Here is a 20,223-nt window from a genome sequence, read left to right on the forward strand (position 1 = left end):
CTTGTGCTATTGGTGGCATGGCAACGTATGGATAAAAAATCTATGAGACCTGCTGATTACGTCTAACAGGAGTAGGATAAAGCCTTTTAATATTTAATTGTGTGTATTTATCTAATGGAGGTCTGTGCCTCTGGGGCATTTTGCATAGTGACGGGTAGGAATGTGCTAGGTAGGCATTTTTATAGCATGTGTAAGGAAACGTAGGGATTGCAGAGAGGCCAAACAGACTTTGAGGAGAAAAAGAAATGTTCTGGCATAGGTCAACAAACTGAGGGTTTGTGGGTGAATTTTAGTCAGTGGCTGGCAGAAAAATGGTGGCAAAGTGTATTTTTAATTCTTTCCTGAACAGTTACAGCGGGGGGAGGGAGGGTGGAGGGTGGGCTCGTCTATGTATAGCTGCTGTTAGTTTCAGAGCCCTGAAGCGTAGAAATCTTGCTTTCAATGTCCGTTCCCCTTGAATTTTGTGGATATCCAGCCCTCGGGTGAGTATGGGAGAGAGGTGATTCTTGCTGGTAAAATAGACCGTTTTTGTACACATGGCTTTATGGATTATGTGGTAGAGTTTACATTTAATGCTGACCAGATTAAAAGCATGCAAACATTTTTAGATGGTTGTATTTTATTTGGGTAGTAATGAGGAAGCAAGCAGGATAGCTTTGGGCGGAACTGGGATAGTGTGTGGAATACCAGTCATCGATGTGGGACGGGAACCAGGCCAGGAAGGTGGAACTGCTTGTTCTATGGCGATAGTTAATATTATGCTGTGTGAGATTTTTGTCACATGATCCTTCAAATCAAGATTTGAAAACGTTTACACTTACACAGCAAGGATCAGGGCGAGGATCTGGAGGGATCTATTTGAACAGTAGGGTATGTGTCCGAACAGGAAGGACACTGTTGAAAATCTGGAAAGATAGCGTCTCTAGGAGGAAGAGGACTCCATTGTCTTTCATGTACTGGACCTTGCTAATAATCCTACAAATGTTGCCTGAGGTCTTCTTGGAGCCGAATGGCTGCAGCTTTGTGTGATACTCCATGAGGCAAAATCAAAGAAACAATGCTTAACCTAATTGTGTGTGTAACAAGAATTGTTCACACTTGACTGAGGGACGGGGGTTCATTTTGCACACACGGTTGAGAAGTATGTAACCAACACTAAAGCAGTAAATCTAATAGCATGCAAGAGGCCAAGAGTGGCCCTGGATGAGCTTCCAGAGGACATCTGCAAAACAGGCAATGTACTCTTAGCCATACGGCTCACTGTGGTGACTCCTGATAGAAAGGTTGGATGTAATGGACTGTCAGGGGAAAAGGCCATTGTAAGAGGATGCCTGCGGCATTCTCTTTGGTTTTTGAGCTAAAGTTTAGGCTGCAGTGCTGAAGAAGCATGGGGCCGAGTGTAGTGAACCTGCACAGGGTCTAAAAGGGTACTCTATAACAATGGGTCATGAAATAAATATTAGAATCATTAAAATCTGTGCTAGAAAACTATAGCAGCACCAGTGCACTAATTGCGGCATTACAAATTTTGCAAATGTTCATGCACTCAAAACAGTGAAAAGTACAGGAACTCCCTAACTGCATATAAAAAGAACACCTATGGGTCTCCACTTCAAGATGTCTTCAGAGTTAACTTGACCTTCACATCATCTATTCTCTCAATTCACTTTGCACTCATGTTATTTCCCTTTCTTTCTAGACTGAAGCTCCTTGTTGATGAGACAGCAGTAACCAGGCAGTCTCCAGCCTCATCAGGAGGGTCAGGAGGTCCAATAAACCTGGGTGGAAGTGACTTTGAGGGGTGCATCACCAATGTTTTCATAAAAAGGTAAGTTTCTGGTATGCATGTTTTTGAATAATCTTTGAAGTATCAAGAAATGTAACAAAACCTCAACTTAGCGAGATTTCCCTTGTTAGAGTGTGAACAGAGCCTACCATGTTCTAAAAGACCTGAAATCTCTTCACTTGATCACACATATATGATGACGACCTATAGAGAAGAACATTCGACTCAGAGATATAACTGTTCAGCAAATAGTTTCTCAGCACATTCCGTATGCACAAGGTCGCCACTACGTAATCCTAGCATACACCAATATTAAAAATATTTTACACTTACTGGCACCTATTCACAAAGGTGTCCTCTGCCGTAAACATAGGTTTACATTATTTACGTCAGCCACAGATTCATGAAGCTATTCATAGGAGGGATAAATGCATTTACTGTTATTGCTTTCTCTGCCACAAGTGTGAGGTAATCCTAAGGTACTAATGGGAATGTTCGTGAATGAGAAACAAATTTAAAGGTATGGTCAGGTGGAGATGTAAATCTCTGTCCATACTAGTTTTTTCTTGTGCAGAGTCCAATTTTTTTTGGGGCCCCAAGTAATACAGTTACATAGCGAGGAAGAGACATTGTATAATTTGCATCAGTTGACCTCAAGAACATTCAACAGACTACTGGAAATGTACATATCTCAGTGACAAGAGAAGAATTGTGTGTGTCAGCTAACATCTTGCAACCTCAATTGATCTAATGTTCTGTTCTTCACACATTATAGATTCCAACACCACCCTAGACCCTAGGGCAATACCATGTGATATTGACATGGCCACAACTAGATAAAATGCACATTAAATAAGTATAAGGTAGCTTACCTAACGTTCCACAAGAACATAAAGCATTCCCAAGGATCATTAATGCTGCATGAAGCATCCAAACATGAGTTGGTCTACAAAGAAATGTGTTGCGTGTAAGGCTGTGAATGAAATCAGGATATTTTGGAAAATAGAAACATATCAATGGGATAACCCGCTGATTGGCTTTTACATGACAATATGCATCTTTTCTCAATGACAGGCATTTACATTAAACATGGTTCCATTGGTGGCTGCGTCCACCTAATATATGATTTGTCTAAAACTCAATAAAAAATATAAAGATGATTGTAACCGGAGTAAGGGAAATTCCCTTGATTCAGACATTTTTTTATGAAGTCTTAAAGCAGGGATTTGAACCCAGATCTCAGATTTCGAAGTAGTCAACTCAGCCATTAGAGCCAATCATTTCCATTCAAATAGACAATCATTTAATCAGTCATTCTTTGATGTTGTCCTTACTTTTTTGATTAGAGCAATGGTCTCAGGGCAGCACTTTTAGGCAAGGTAAAATTACAACTATTCAGCCCTTTTTAAAACTCTTCCAGAATTGTTTACGTTCCCCAAAATATTCCAGAACTGGTGTTAGGATAGTAAATAACCCTTGTGGACTATTAAGGATAAAGCTACACTACCCCCAAATAGTCAAGGAATGAAGTTAGAATAGTGGGACTGTTCAAGGGCAAAAGAAAATAACTCCCCTTTTAGTCCCTGTTCCCAAAGTTAAGGATAAGCTAGAGAAAAGGAAAGTCCAATATGCCTATGTGAGAAATTGATTGTGGATAATTTTATTGTTGTTTATATCTCCAGATCGGATAAGGTTCCCAGAGTCCTTAACCTCGCTGATAACATTGCTAAGAACAAAGTGTCTTTGGGAACATGCAGCTTGGAAGAGTCACCTCTTGCACTGAAGATAGAGGAGTGGAGAAACCCTGGCAGCAGTAAAAGTAGTACTTCTGACACAGTAAGAACCAGTGACACAAACAATTCTCTCTTCCACTTACCATCAACATTGGTAAGCAGATGTCATAATTCTTTTGTAATGTCTTCTAAACAGAAGCAGATGGGAAGGAGCCGTTCTCTTAAATTTGAAGCACAACCGAACATTGATGGCTGCGTTTCTACATCCCAGATACATTCTGCCGCAGGAAGTTACCAGTTTGGAGATTATCCTGACAGTCGCTTGCTGCACAGCATCCCAGCAGATTCCCCCCGGGACAGGTATTTCAGTGCTTTTCAGTCAGGTGTTTTGTTAGAGACCAACATTGGACTAAAAATCCCCAGAGACTATGTATGTTACCTGCCAATTTTGGTGAGGAGTTCTTGATGCCGAGGACTATGAGGACATCTACACCAAACAAAGAAGCAGTTGATTCAAATAGTGAAGAGGAAGGACCCTTGTTTGGTGGAGATTTACCTCTTTGTACTCTCATTGTCTTCTCTAAAGGGGGTTTCATATTATCACATATTTTTAAATAAAGACGCACCAGGAACAATCATATTGTCAAAACACATGCAAGGTCACTGGTGACATTTCCTTGTGCTCCATTATGCAGCTTTGGTGTAGAATATGTACTGGACATTTACCCAAGGAAGGAGCAAGAACCCCACTTGGGTAGATATTCTGTGCAAAATTGTGGACTCTTGGATAAAAGGGCAGGTATTATTCCTTTGTGGCCAAATCACTCACACAGCTACTGACACACCCACACAGACACTCACACACCCGCTCAAAGATGCACTCCAATATTCATGCACCCACTGACAGACTGACTCAGAGATTCGAGCACCCACTCACAGACCCACTTAGACACTCATGCACCCTCTCACAGATCCACTCAGACATTCAGGCACCCACTCACAGACCCACTCAGACATTAAAACGCCAAATCACAGACCCACTCAGGTTCACCCACCCACTCACAGACCCACACAGAGACTCATACACTCACAGACCCATTCAGAAACTCATACACTCACTCACAGACCCATTCAGAAACTCATACACTCACTCACAGATGCATTCAGAAACTTGTGCACTCACTTAAAGATACACTCAGACTCATGTACCCACTCACAGACCTACTCAGACACTCACACACCTGCTCACAGACCCACTCAGAGACTCACACAACCACTGACAGACCCAATCACAGATTCATGCACCCACTCAGACCCACTCAGACACTCGCGCACCAACTCACAGACCCACTCAGAGACTCATGCACCCACTCACTGACCTACTCAGACATTCACACACCCACTCATAGACTCTCTCAGACTCTCACACACCCACTCACAGACCCACACAAACACACACACATACTTACAGGCACTCTCACACCCACTCTCACACCTAGAGACACTGTCTCACACCTACTATCACACCCAGAAAGACACTCTCACACCCACATAGACCCTATCACACCTATTTTCACGACCAGAGAGACAGGCCGTGCGCGTCACAAGGTTAGGTGGTTACGGTGGTTGGCCACAGTGCTTGGCCTCTTCGCTGTGTGTGGAGCAGGGTTGGGTGGTTATAGGTATTCGAGTGCAGCCAGGCCCTGCGGCCAACCCCTGCCACACACGGCCAAAGGCGGTAGTTCGATTAACATACAGTAATTAAAATTACTTTACATTTTAAAAAACAGAGAAATTCACTGAAAAAAACAAAGGTTACAGGTATTTTATAGTTAGGAAAAAGAATTTAAAAAAACAGAGAAATTCACTTATAAAACCAAAAGTCACAGGTACGTCATAGTTAGGTTCTAAAATTACTCAAACAAAACCATAGAAATTCAACAATTTACTGGCACAAAACCATAGAAATGCAGCAGTTATAGTTAGAATTATTTCACGTAACCATAACTTGCACCCTAAGGTAACTATAACTTCCGTCTTCGCCATGCGCTGCTAATTATCCCAGATATTACAACACTCACTGCAACTTTTATATTGTCAATAAAAATATCAATGAAACATTATCAGTCAAATTATTGAAGAAAAAGCTGTGTGTGAGTTTATCTCTGTTTTTTTTTCTCTTTTTCTCTGTCTTTAGTGTTCTATTTCCCTGATTGTCTGTAGTTCTTCTATCTCTCTTTTTCTCACCCTAGCTCTGTTCTCACTGCCGGTCCCTTGCTGTCTCTCTCCTATATATTTTTCCCCATATCCATCTGTCCTTAAATCCAGTTCACTGTACCTATCTTTCTTTTGTTGCCTTCTCTCGTTTTCTATCTTTTACTTGTTTTCTCTATTTCTTTTGTTTTGTCTTTCTTTTTTCTGCTGCCTTTATCTTTATATTTCTCTCTCTTGATCTCTATCAAGCTCTTTCTCGCAGTCGCTTCCCTCTCCCTCCCGCTGCTACCTCTTCTCTCTATCTTTACTTGGTTTATCTCCCCATGTCTTTATCATTCTTTCTTCTTCCCCCTCTTTCTCTCTCTTTTTATCAATCCTTTTCTTACTGTGTCTCTCTCGCTATCTGCACATCGTGTTGTCTGTCTCTATCTCAATCTCTCTTTTAACTCTGTGTCTTTCTTTACTCCCCTCACTCACTCTTTTTCACACCCTTTCCATTTCTTTTTTGCATTTCCCTGTGTTTCACCTTCTTTCACTTCTAGTCTTGCTCTGGCAGTTTCTCGGAATTTCATTCTGCTTTCTCTTGTGTTTTCTTTCAGTATCTGTGACGTTCTCTGTTCATCTCATGCACTTTCTCTATCAATTTATCTCTTTCTTTCTTTCTGTCCCCCCTCTCACTCTCTTTCGCTCCCTCATCGATCTCTTTTGCTTTTTACTGATAAAATTGTTATTGTATGAATCCGTTTTATTTCTTGGATACACCAAACTTTGGAAAAGTTGTATTAATTGAGCCCAACCATGTTGTTGAATTCCCATTCCAATGAACGATAAGGTCAAATGTAGTAGGGAAGAGGAGAGCAAACTCTCTCCTTTGAATCAAATTGTAACCCATAATGGGAAGTGGACTAAATTATGCGGCTGGGTGGACTAAATTATGCGGTAGGAATTAGTACCAAATGAACATCCAAACACAGCAATAAGCAATAGAGAGGTGACCAGTCAATCTTTGCGATGGGCCTTCCACTGCGCAGTGAAACGTGCCGCTGTAGTTTTAGTAGCTTTTGATGGAGATGACAACGTGATATATATGCTGCAAAATCTCATAATTTTAGTGGTCCAGACAATATGTAACTATATTTTACAAACACCTCTCCTGCTTCTTTCCCAATGAAGGTCCCACTTCTCCATTGATGTGCAGACAGCGGTATCCCAGGGACTGATATTTTCGGTTGCCAATAAAACGGGGAACTCTCACATGTCTCTTCACATGTCCAAAGGACGCTTTGTCTTTTCAATGGGTAGCAAAGGAGATAAAATGAAGATCCGAAGCAGAGAGACATACAACGATGGCAAGTGGCACACAGTAAGTACCACGGTTGTGTTACATTGGTTTCTCAGTCGAAAATGCTTTTGGGAAGTATTCCTATGTTTTTTTTTAAAAGGTGCTGTTACTGTCCTTCGGTGTCATGCGTTAGTACCAGTAGTGAGGATTCATTGATGCAGCTTGTGCAATTCGACTGGGACCCAGAGTCTCGACTGACCCATTCAACCCTAAATTTTGCTGTATTTTAACCGTGATGGGGGACATTTCCTTTCACACTAGGGCCTATGGGCCAGATGTAGCAACATTCTGAATTGCAACCCGCAAATTGCGAGTCGCAATTCAGAATGTTGGATGGTGTCCCTGACACCATCTGCAATTTGCAAGAGGGTCTCAAATGGCCACCTCATGAATATTCATGAGGTGGGTCACAATTTGCGACCCTCTTGCGAATGGCGGCCCTCACAGGGATGGTGGCCTGCTGCGGACAGCAGACCACCATGTCTGTGACTGCTTTCTAATAAAGCAGTTTTATATTTTGTAATGCAGCCTGTTTTCCTTAAAGGGAAACGAGATGCATTACAAAAACGAAAAATGAAACGTTTTAGTTTCATTTTTTCAGAGCAGGCAGTGGTCCATAGGACCACTGCCTGCTCTGAAAAAATGTTTGCAGTGCCATTCACAACGGGGAACGGGTCCCATGTGGACCCCTTCCCTTTTGCGAATGGGTTACCACCCATTTCAAAAGGGTGCAAACTGTGATTGGTTTGCGACCACGTTCGCGGTACAAAGCAATCCTGCATTGCACTGCGACTCGCAATTAGGAAGGGAACACCCCTTCCTAATTGCGACTCGCAAACCCGTTTTGCGATTCGGTAACCAGGTTACTGAATCGCAAAACGGGGTTTGTGCATTGCGATTTGCTTTTTGCACGTCGCAAACAGCGAAATTCGTAAGGTTGTAGGGTTGATTTGTGACCGCAAAAGCGGTCGCAAATCAACCCGCAGTTACCATCCACTTCAAGTGGATGGTAACTCATTTGCAAACGGGAAGGGGTCCCTATGGGACCCCTTCCCCTTTGTGAATGCTCACAATAATGTTTTTTCAGAGCAGGCAGTGGTCCTATGGATCACTGCCTACTCTGAAAAACACAGAAACAAAAAGGTTTCAGTATTTTTTTCTATTTGCAGCTCGTTTTCCTTTAAGGAAAACGGGCTGCAAAGAGAAAAAAAAAACTGCTTTATTTAAAAGCAGTCACGGACATGGTGGTCTGCTGTCTCCAGCAGGCCACCATCCCCGTGAGTGCCTAGACTCGCTATGGGGTCGCAAACTGCGACCCACCTCATAAATATTTATGAGGTGGGTCTTTGCGACCCCATAGCGAGTCGCAGAAGGTGTCTGAGGCACCTTTCTGCATACCAATTTGCGAGTTGCAAATTGCGAGTCGGAAGGACTCGCAATTTGCAACTCGCAAATTGGTTTCTACCTACATCTGGCCCTAAGTGCTTCACCTGTTACAGGGATAGGTTTGTAGTTAGAGGCAAAAACAATAAGTTGTGAGGGTAGGAGAAACACCATTTAGTTTTTCATGCCGTCGAGTGACAATTTAATCAATGATTAGCTCAGTTAAGGTGAGTTTTCTCTCCACAGGCTTTACGGAAACCATCTTTAGGCTGGATATGCCACTGGCGAGCTTAGTAAATGGCGAGCCACCACAAGCCTACGAAAGAGTAACCTGGTCTATACCTAATGCCAATTTGTTTTGTCCTCCACCAGGTGGTTTTCAGTCGGGATGGCAAAAACGGGCGTCTTGTGATCGACGGTCTGAGGGTTCGAAAAGGAAGCCTGACGAGTGATTCCGCCTTTGACATGAAGTCACCAATCTACCTGGGTGGCTTTTCAGCACTGAGACTTCAGGTAATAGCACGTTTGGGCTACTTACAGCGGCTTCTGTAAATTAACGTAAATAATTTAAGAGATGAGTGTAAAGTACCTCAGTTGATTTCAATACCTTTCTTCTCAATCCCACCGATACTGACAAATCGCCAGGAAATGCCACGTATACAGGTAATTTCTTGGAATCTACAAACATACAGAAACCAAACTCAGAGCTCAGGCGACCATGCTGGGCTATGTTTACGTGTCCACTTTGTGAGCCACTTAACTGCATTATGTCATTTGTAGTTTTTGCTTTAAGAATGCAACGAAGAAGGAATTTATTTTTACAGAACAGATATTTTCCACCCAATCTTCTCAACTGACTGCCACAAACAAGCATCTAGAATGCAAGATGGATAGCAATTTTTAGTGTGCCTATCGAAGGTTTTGCTCTGCACACTAGTTGTTACCAGAATTATTCTTAATATATGTTAGTCTCCTCCCGGTTTATTGCCACCAGTTGTTAGCATGGTCCTTCATCTTTCAGAGTCTATTTTTGTTGTTCACCACACCCTGCTGGGAATCGGGACCACCCTAATATTGAATCTTACACAATCCCTTATGTTAGCCATGACACACAGCATTCCAGATTCTATTATGCTGTTCTTGTTGAATACTATTTTTACAGTATTTCAAAATCTGAATATACACAATACAACAATGGCATAAACATTACAGAAGACTAAACATAATAATCAACGTACTTTTTGATATAATATGTTGGGTAGCAATTTTCTGAACAATGGCCGAATAATGAAGGTCATACAAAATGAAAACAGTAGATACAGTCTTTTGAGTATACTAAATTCACAAGAATGTCTCCACAATATATTCAGACAGGGACAAACAAATAAAACCAAAAAAGACTAAACACAAAGAACACTAAAAAGACAAAGAAGACAAACAACATTTTTAGAGATGAGACAGACACTGACGGGTAAATAGATTATGTGAGCTAAAATAAATCCAGACTTCCCTGTACTTTTACCTAACAGTTAAATATTGTCTCTTTTGGCACCTGTGTATGACAACTTGAGAGAAGAGGGGGATAAAGTAGCAGTAGTCAGTTTGCACGCGTTACATACAAACACAGTGAGTGTTATCAGACTCAAGCCATGTTTACATCAATTTCACCTGACTGCTATTGGTTGAAGCTGGAACAGTAATGTTGTGAACGCTTCTGCAGCGTGACACTGTTGTGCTGTGAACAGGATTCTATCTATGCAGAGCACGCCACTCAGTCCAAGCACTGCATAAACCCCGCAGACACCGGCCACCACCTTAACATGCATCAAGGCCTCAGAAAAGTTCTGAGATGATCATTCCTTCAAGATGATGACTAGCAGGAGACAATAAGATTTCTGGCAGATGGACTAATGGAGAACACTCTTGCACAAGTGGCACATTTTCTTAAAGTCCCACCCACACCAGTACTGGGGTAACTGAGCTTTGCACAGTTCACAGCAGACGGGAGTCACATTCTGAATGATCCCACTGCCACTGCATTAAGTTTCTATTGGAGTACTTGTTCACTTAAATTCAAAACTGTTTGCCCTATTTCAATCCAGACAGAATCTTACTTTGAGCTGACGCTGAACATAGCACTTCTTGTCAAGGATCTGACAAGATTTCTCTTTAAATTTCATTACAGTTGGATGCAGTGGGTACAATAAGCTGCCAAAGATGCTTTGCTCACATGTGGTCAAACTCGCAAAGCAGAGTTGATAGCCTACAATTCAGGATGCAGCAATGTGAAGCAGGGTCACATTGCTCAACTTTTAAGAGGCCACCGAATTGAGTTGTATCTGCTACCTCCAGTGGCCTGATTTAGCTCTTACAATTCCCTCCAGCACATCCTAACTATCGTATGTTCAGTGTGCTTCAAACCCCTCAGAGGCCTGCCCCAGCCCTGCCGTAGAGTACATGAATGAAACGGTGAGGTTCCTTGATGGTGCTCCAAATCTCAAAGGTGTCCTAACACTTTGTTTTTTATATTTAAAAAAATGAAAGATCATCTTAAAATACTGTACAGTTAGCTCTTCATATCTAAGTTAAGTTGCTGCAAAAAACAATTACAAAAAAGCCTGGTACCCTTTGTGAAGAAGAATAGTGGCAAATCCAGTATTAAACAAAACACCTTGTAATTTTGACATTAAGTACCAATGACTGACATTTTCCATTACAAAATAAGTTATTTATTCGTTCTTCATAACCAGTTTTTTTTTGTTGCCACAGCAGGTCGTACTCTTTAAATATCCTTTGCCACCTGCATGGTTTACTGTTGCAAATACCATTTTTTTCATTTTGTATTACTGATACCATTAATATGTACAAGAATTATAAATGTAACGGTTCATTTGTTTTATATAGCGCTTAGATCGGTACAAAGCACTGCCATTTTTTGGTAGGCTGAGACACGAAGGCAAAAGGGCAAATGATTTGCCTAAGACAGTAACATCTGTCCATGTGGGGAAGGGATGATTGCCATCTATGTAGGTTTGACAGTTGGTCAGTTACCTACTTAACCGCATCTGTACCAGATTGGTACATGCCTCAGCATGCACAACATTTTTGAATGCCTACTGATTAACAAATCTCAAATACTGCACCTGTGAACTGCACCAGCGAGAGATGTGAATTGCTTTCTTTAGTTAGAAGAAAAATGGGGTGGCAGCTTAGCGCTCTATAGGTGCGACAGTTTACGTCATTTGTTGTAAGTAACTTTAAGTTTGGACACGTTTCAGCCAATGTCATTTAGGTGCCCACGTTCTATCCTCATTGTAATACTGTAAGCAGGTCTTGTATTCATGACTTGAGCGCACTAGTCCTGGGCAGAATGCTACTATATCAAAATGTAAAATAAATAAATAATTCTGTGCAATAGTGTTGTATTTAAAATGTTGGTCACGTGATTCGTAATGTTACCCACCTTCATTTCCAGAATACACCCAAGAAAAGTGTCATTGGCTGCCTAGGGAACTTCAAAATGAATGGAAAAAGCATGACCACTCCAGCTCAGCTGTTCGGGGTCGCCCCGTGTTTCGAGGGTGCTTCGGAGAAGGGGGTCTATTTCTCAGATGCAGGGGGGCATCTCCTCATAGGTGCGTGGCACTTCACCCGATATAAGACCTTTTCCCATTTGCAAACATGTTTATTGTCCCTTACTTGAACCTGGTGTCTCCTACCTTGCCCCACAGATCGCTCTTTTGTGCTGGGTTTGGAATTTGAGATGGTGTTCAGCATTCGACCTCGGAATCTCACTGGAGTCCTGATACACGCCGGCAGCCCCGAAGTTGGCTACTTGAGTCTACACATGGAAGCAGGAAGGGTGAGTTCTTCCTTCACTCATCAAAGTGTTGTATTAGTCAGACAAGGCGTTATTGTTCTATTTATGTGAACATATTTTCTGGCCCTCTGCTCTCCTATTGGTACATGGAAAGTAGAAGTTAGTTTCATTACTGGGTCAAAGTAGTGAAAAGTTTCACTCTGTGGAGGGGTGTTTGATAATGTGTGCTATTGCATGTGGCCACCATCTAGCACGGTGAAATACTGCTCTAACCGAGCAATTCTTTCACATCATTAATGCAGTTCTCACCCTGCTGATACGACTGGTATGATTGCTGAAAAAGAGGATATCTTTACTTTAGTGGGAAGTTCCGGGTTACTGTATGGATTGAGAACATTGTTGATGTCTTCCCTCTGTCTGCTACAAATTGGTCTTAAGTTTTATTTACGGTGAACTCAATGGAATGGATCTTACAGGATTTGGGGGCCTTGAAGGATAGTCTGAGAGGGAAATCTAAACATTTCAGGCAACATACAGTTTTGTTATGTTTAGAGATGTCAACCTTTTTTGTCTATTTGCAGAGCTAATCACAAACTCTGTGTGCTAGAATATACTTCCCCTGGGATCTATGATGGGTCCTGTAGGCCTGAAGGGGAAAGCTCTGTGGGTCTGCTGGGTTTTGCCAAGCAGGGTTGAACAGAGGAGGGTGGAACCAAAGAGGGCTGCACTGTTTAGGCCTAAATCTGATGCAATTAACTATACAGAACACAAGAGCACTCTGATGTAGAGAGAAAGTGACGATTTTTACTAATGTAAATGGTACCTGTGTTGCAGCTGACTGCCACTGTGAATGGTGGTGCTGGGGAGTTCTCAACGATGGTGACACCGAAGCAGTCGCTGTGCGATGGGCAGTGGCACACAATAGCAGGTAAGTGCCGCTATGTAAAAAAAAACAAAAGTGCACTCTGCTTAGCTGATTTTTGGACTGCTATGGTCCTGATCACCGGCTTACCAGTATTACCCATACCAGCCGCAGCTCTGCAAGGAATTCCCCTGATTATGAGTTAGAGCGCTCGCACTGTGGAATAACTGTGTAGACTGGGATTTACTAGATGAATTCTGTATGTATTCCTGATTCTGGGGGGCATGGATTAATGCAAATATTTGCCATCCGCCCCGCGTTGGAGGTAGATGTCTGCAAGTACTCCTTTGTGGGGCGGGGACCGAGGAAGGGGACTGGGGTGTTAGTGGATCGTGGGTGATGTTGCCTAGCAAGGACGAACTGCCCCCATGCTTTAGCCGAAAGTCAGGTGGGGAAGGGGGACATGTTGGGGCAGCAGTGCAGCCATTTCTTAAAGTGATTTTACTGGCCTGATTTTCCAGCCAGTAAATTAAAGTCCAATGATTTTGCACCTTGAAAAACCGAGTGCGGGAACACCAGACCACTGATAAATTTGTGGAGCTGAGTTCCACAACGAAATTCCACTCCAAGCAACTTGTAATTAGCGCGTACATCTTTTGATACAGTCTGGGACAATTGCTTATTACTTCACTCTGGAATTCATTACCTTTTTAATATCAGATTCTGATATTGTTGAACCTCTTTTCTAAACTTCCTACTTGAAAGGCGGTGAGACTCAATTGAGTCATCTAAACCTGACTTTCAAGCACTGCCAGGTAACATTCTTAAATATCTAACCCAGTTACAAGTTTATAGTTTTCCATACATCTGTACTGTGGTCTGTATTTGCGGGGCGAGTAATGCAGAAGTTTTCTGACACAAAGCCGTTAATGATATCAGAGAATAGGAACCGCCAAGTTTGCAGTCTTTGCAGGCAGGTTTAGTAATGATATTGTCAGTAGAGTTTTGTCAGTAGAGATGAAGAAGTGAAACAAATGGACTTTTACCAGTTTTGTTGGGGCTAACATCATTTTGAGGCTAAAAATCTTAGACCACACACACATTTGACAGCACTGGAATCCAAACGATGAGGAATCATTTTCAAGGACGGCAAAGTCATGAGCACTGCACTCTAGTTCTTAGCTGATCCCTGAAAATGTAGGCCAAGATTTGAGTTTTTTATATAATGGCTTAAGAACTGCATTAAGGATTGTCTCATCCTACGTTGATTTGGCCATTAAGAAATGTTTAACATAATTTAATAAGGAAGGATCTACGTGAGTTGTCAGAAAAAACTAGAGCCTCTATTCGCCACTGATTGTATTGTAGAGACATAGGGCCTTACGGTAACTCCCCAATCAGAGCAGCACATGGAAAGTAAGAATAAACCTAACAGACAGAGCAAGAAGAGAAGGAGAAACCAATCAGAGGAGGATGGGTTTATAGCCGCAGTTTTTTTGAGGATGGAATGAGACAAGTATTGGGAAAAATGAAGGCAATATGAGGAGACAGAAGTTATGGACCAATTCAACTCGAAGAGAAAATTCAAGTAAATAGGGTTTCGTTCATGTTCCAATATTCTGATGTATTTGTATTTATGAGGACACAGCTATTGTGCTTTTGTTCATGACCAATCTCAAAATGTTTATAAATCACCACAACACAGGTCACCTGCGTCTGAGGGATTTGTGTGTCCCTACTTTAATTATTTGGATATCATTACACTGTAAAACCCACGTGACAGAGGAGCAAGAGCTAATTGCTGTGTTTTTTTTCCAGTAATCCGAAGAAAAAATGTGATACAGCTTGACGTGGACCTGGAGCGCAATCATACGGTGGGCCCACCCTCTGCACCTTCCACCAACACCAAAGGGTCACTCTACATCGGGGGCATTCCAGGTAGGACAGTTGACTTCCTCACTCCGTTTCTCCACTTCAAAGCATACTCTTACTCTTCAGGTATTTCTGCTCATGAGTGGCCTCTAGAAGACGTGCAATGGTGTGTGACGGAATGTGGCTTATAGTACAAGGAACACAAAAGACTTGCTTTGAGATGGATGTGTCTCTTAAGCGCTCACAGGGTGTATCTCTGGAAACAATGCACAGAATGATTAACTTTTCCTGAGCATATTTACTCTGGTTGCTTGTCCAGGAGGACATATAATTGCAACAGTGATGGTTTTGGACTGGATCTGTATCCATACACTGCGCTGTCACATTAAAATGAGAGAAACAACGGAGGAAAGCACAATTCAACCTCCAGACTCCTTTATAAGGTCAAAGTACAATGTGGTGACGACTGAGTATTATATGTGAGCAGAGAAGTGAACAGAGCTAAATATAAAACAATCGTGAGGTGCGTGCCCCACGTGAAGTCATGTTAATGTTTTCAGGTGTGAGGTTTTAGAGGAGCAGGTGTGGCCTCATGGTATTAAGTTCAGCTGCTGACTCAGTAACTCCACCTACTGTGTGCCATATCGGTCTGTGACGCCATTACTTACCTGTAAGTTTGGGGCATTTACTTGATGCCAACAAGGGCATGTTGTGCCCTATGAACAAGGTCATCGTCCAAGCAGGAGTCTCATTAGACAAAACTGTCTTAAAAAATCCAGTCTATACCTGACTAGATTTATTTTTAGAATGACGTTCTTAAGTATTATGTTAACTTTTCAAACTAAGTTTATATCAGAGGGTCAAGTAACAAATACACCTCAAACATGAAATATCTTAAGCTGTTTCCATCAAGTAGTTCTACTTACAACATTTACACCCGCAGTTACATCGTGTACAAAACATGCATTTTAAGCAAATACTCCAAAAATATACAGTGAGCCCTCAACAGAGCATTAGATTTCTCATTTGCACAAATGTTTGCATATTTGGTCAACAAACCACACGCCTCTGCATTAGGAATACCTGTTAAAAAGACACCAGGAATAAAGGCCTTCTACCTCACAAGTGTCAGTACAAAGACCCATAATGATTTGGACCACATGACCACCATCCACTGCACCCTCGCTCCATACTCTGATACTACTTGCATCCGGAAGTCAGACCTAATGTCACAAGTGTTTCTTTAGTCAGTCAGCGGGTGGTAATATTGCTAAGCGTCCTTACATAAGGCTAAGCCTTGAGAGAAGCTCTCAGAACTGGGCTGGCTACGCATCACCAATTTTAAGACAAAAAGCTTAGAGGCCAACACTACAGCAATGCCAGCAAATGAAATCCACAAGTGCATGCTGTGCACCACTAAAACCGCTGATAAATATATAGCAAGCATTTTCAATGCAACGGGTCTCGCATTTGTTCAAGTAAGAATTATTAGCGTGGTAAAGCAAAAAAAAAACGCAGCTCAATCCCGCTATGTAAAATGCAGCGCGATCGCGCTGCGTGGAAAATAAACAGATAAAGTAGTCCGGACTCCAGGCTGAAAACATCGAGCCTCGTATGTTTTTGGTACTTTACCGGTGCTGTGTAGGTGGGCTAAACACCGGAAAAGGCATGACGCATGCATGCCTTTCACAAATGAAAGCAAGCGGATTTTAAAAGGCAAGCCCACAAACCAATGTAAGTGACTGACGTGGCATGGGCATGGTTTGAAGTCCAAAGAGAGATTACAGAATGGACGGAGCACTTTGCGATCGCCCATAAAAACCACCACTCCACTAAATGGTTGTGTCTTCCTCTGCATCTTTCAGCTAGAATGCTACAATACTGAGGCAGCTCCATACTAAAATACTTCGTATTGCACCCAAAGAATACTCGAAGGCAGGGATTCCTTATCCCAGATGCCCAGTTAGAGGCGCTAAATATATTTATCACAATATTATGTAGTATTTTCTTGCCTACATGTAGCACCCCAGACCAGAAATGTGGGCCCGCTCCAGTGCAGGTTAGCATGAAACCCCAGGTGTTCTCCTCGAGGGGGGGTGATGATCATAAACGTTAGGAAACCAGGGCGCCACCAGTGAACAGGGGCCCCTCCTACAAACAGCCCTTTTCACAAATGGTATATGTTAACAATGCAAGCGACACAATCCACACTTGAGTTTACACTTCATCCTTAGCCACCGAAGACGTTTCTCTACAGAGTGGTGGGAATTGCGAGGGTGCTATTGTGCGGTCGAGGAGTTTGTTTTTGTACCCCAATATCCTTCACAATGACTGAATGCACACCTTACAATTCACACAAACACCTGGAAGTGAGTCAGTCTGAAGTACGTGTTTCTACTGATGTAAGGAATTCGGGTGGACTCCGCAGATGCTGCCTACACTTTGTAAAATGCTTAAAGAAACAGTTACGTATTTTTATTAAATTCTTATTGCCCTTTTTTATAGGCGCATTGAAGACAGCACATCTTCCAGTCCGAAGTTCCTACGTTGGCTGTCTGCAGAACATTAAAATCAACCACAAGCTCATAGATTTGAGCAAGATATCAGAAATTCACGGGCCTGTTGGCATCAAGAAATGCCCCGCCGTTTAACTGCATCATGCCACGGACTGAATCATTGGTCGGCACTCTCTGGTGAACCTTCTGCTAGAGGGTGGCCACGGCTTTGTCCACACTACACTGGATCTGTCCTCCCAGCTTTGTTACTGTCAAATGTGTTTTAAAGATGGCAGGAGACAATGCCTGCTGAGATCAAAGGAGACACTTCCGATTCTACAGCTGCTCATTCGTAATTATGTTTTAATAAGCAATGTGATGCTGGTGAACAGACTGCGACGCTGTGAGCTGTACTCTCAGTAAATTACATTTTTTTTAAATCGGCATTGTAAAAGGATATATATTGGACTAATATAATTCCGATCGTTTGTTTTTCCATGAACAGTGGCTTATTTATGTCAAAAGAAGAAACATCGCTTATGATGGAACCAAAGACCTAGTTGTCGTAATGTTGTTCGTATCGGGGGCACCACCATTCAAGGCCTTTATGTGTCTGAAGGTGGGCAGATTAACACAATTTATTAGGGCACTTCAACAAATTTGCTGGGAAACACAGCATTTTAAATTACATCACAGTTCCACTCATGAGTCTTTTATGAGTATTATCCTTGTGTGATCCCCCATGCAGGCACTGAATTTCTCTAGTAGTGATTGGGGCAGACGAACCTCAAGTCTAAGGAATCTCTTTGGACATGTTTATTTCCAGCCCAAGAACATAGGTTCTTTGGACAAGGAGACCCTGGAATCCTTCCCATTGGGTCTCCTCAGTGATGCTGGGATAGGTCACAGATGCAAAGAAATATACAGTTGATCAGTAACCATCTTAAATACATTTTCCTCTTTATTCATGTTCACAATAGCTTGGGTTCCATCTGGCACTGATCCCCTCGCACAAGACTAACAAGAATGGGATCATGTATCACTGGATTCATAAATTACGCAACACTGCTTGGTTGATGGCTGCTGAACCCAAGACCCTAACATTGAGCACACTTATGATGACAATTATTTTTTACCATATAATCATGAATGCTACCGCCGTATCATTGTTTTGGTTTACAAATTGCCTCATTTTTGGAGCCCTCAGGGTCCCACAACAAGTGCCTGATTATTTGGTGCTATTATACAGCATCCACTAGGCACTGGTAGCGTAGGGTGTGGTATTTACTGTGCACGGTATCACCACGATATTATTAGTTCTACACTTAGGAAAGATGGATAAAGAAGTAGTAATTCGTGTTTTTTTCCAATTCTGAGTTGTGAAACACATAATCTGATGTATGTTCCTTTAAATAACTTTGCCATGGTGTTTCCTGGTGACATTTGTGAGGAATGAGGGGGAAAAAGTGCGGTACTACTGCACATTCTCTAATGCAGTATGTGCAGGGCTGGTCAGGAAATAAAATCAGCTCTGACAAAAATGTTCAAACCAAATCCTAAGAGGCTGCCACTAGAACAGAGTAAGGGAAGCTTCCTTTTTCACATTGCCCATTGTCCCCCTCATGTCCTAAGATATTTCTGAAAATGATGTGTAGAACTCCCTTCTATCCAAGGCTGAAGAGATTTGGGGGATCTTAAACTGAAAATGCAGGAGATCTGGTTCCATCCTCTTTTCAACTCAGACTAGGTTGGATTCCTCGGGCCCACTATTCTTCAGAGACAGTAGTTAGGGTACGTAAATGTATATAAATGTTTATTAAACATGAGTGCCAATGTATAGTTTCTTAAACAATTTCTTAAGTATTATGACCCTGGCTCCCATCAACCCTTTGCGGTTTTAATCATGAAGTGTGACGAAGCTATGATGCCACCAAGATCAAAACCTGTCGAGCCAGGCATGCTTTCAACCAAGACCGCCCGCACTGTGGGGAAACCGGTGTATATATTAAGAGTGGATGTAAAAACTGCAAGTTAAATATTGGTACTGTTATTTCTCTGAGGATGACATGGTGTATATACAGTTTCAATTAGAGTGTTACCTCACTTTATGTTGTAAAACACTGTACATTCCTTTAGTTTAGAGATCCGTAAATTGATGAACTGGAGCTAAGAAATTAACATTTTAGATGCCCATCAGTTTTTGGATAAAGAGAACCGAGGACTATGTACTTCGCTTTGAAACTGTACTAACAAAATAAATGCTGTTGTACTGAACATAGGTGTTTGTGCTGGACCATTAAATATAAGGTTGTGACTGGGCGTGCAATGGTGTAGATAAAATTTGAAGGCAGTGCTTTCCCATCTGCCAGTTTCTGTGGCCATGTGCAGCTGGCGAAGAAATGAAAGTGCTGAGTTTGATCATTTGAAAATGATTGTGTAAAAATAAGTCAATCTATTTCATGACCGCAGGAATAATACATGGAACTGCGGATAAACGCAAGCAAAATTTGAGAGCCCATAGTAATGGGTAAGTGGATAAGTCCAGCATGAGTAAGAGGCAGCTCACACTCCCGCGGGAGATGCGTATTGCTTTAACCAAAAGGCAAAGAAAGTGCTTTCAGTGCAATGTCTATGCCTCATTTGCCCTGCATGGGTTGCGCAAACAGCCACACGTAGGGAGAAAGCACCTGGTTTCAGGTTTTTTTTTCCAGTCGGA

At 42.1% G+C, this 20,223-nt stretch overlaps 1 protein-coding gene across 2 annotated transcripts in view; it reads left to right on the forward strand.

Moving 5' to 3' along the window:
• Positions 1–19,781, forward strand: part of LAMA3 (laminin subunit alpha 3) — a 933,952-nt gene extending 914,171 nt beyond the window's left edge. For both annotated transcript variants that reach the window (XM_069220025.1, XM_069220026.1), the window contains 10 exons: positions 1,700–1,828; positions 3,469–3,622; positions 3,716–3,879; positions 6,907–7,096; positions 8,831–8,971; positions 11,934–12,093; positions 12,190–12,320; positions 13,113–13,206; positions 14,959–15,078; positions 17,518–19,781. In XM_069220025.1, coding sequence (XP_069076126.1) covers positions 1,700–1,828; positions 3,469–3,622; positions 3,716–3,879; positions 6,907–7,096; positions 8,831–8,971; positions 11,934–12,093; positions 12,190–12,320; positions 13,113–13,206; positions 14,959–15,078; positions 17,518–17,663 — 1,429 coding nt within the window. In that variant the 3' untranslated portion in view covers positions 17,664–19,781. The remainder of the gene's footprint in view (positions 1–1,699; positions 1,829–3,468; positions 3,623–3,715; positions 3,880–6,906; positions 7,097–8,830; positions 8,972–11,933; positions 12,094–12,189; positions 12,321–13,112; positions 13,207–14,958; positions 15,079–17,517) is intronic.
• The last annotated feature ends 442 nt before the right edge of the window (positions 19,782–20,223 follow it).

Source organism: Pleurodeles waltl, chromosome 2_2 (assembly GCF_031143425.1).
Source record: "Pleurodeles waltl isolate 20211129_DDA chromosome 2_2, aPleWal1.hap1.20221129, whole genome shotgun sequence".
NCBI classification, from domain to species: domain Eukaryota; kingdom Metazoa; phylum Chordata; class Amphibia; order Caudata; family Salamandridae; genus Pleurodeles; species Pleurodeles waltl.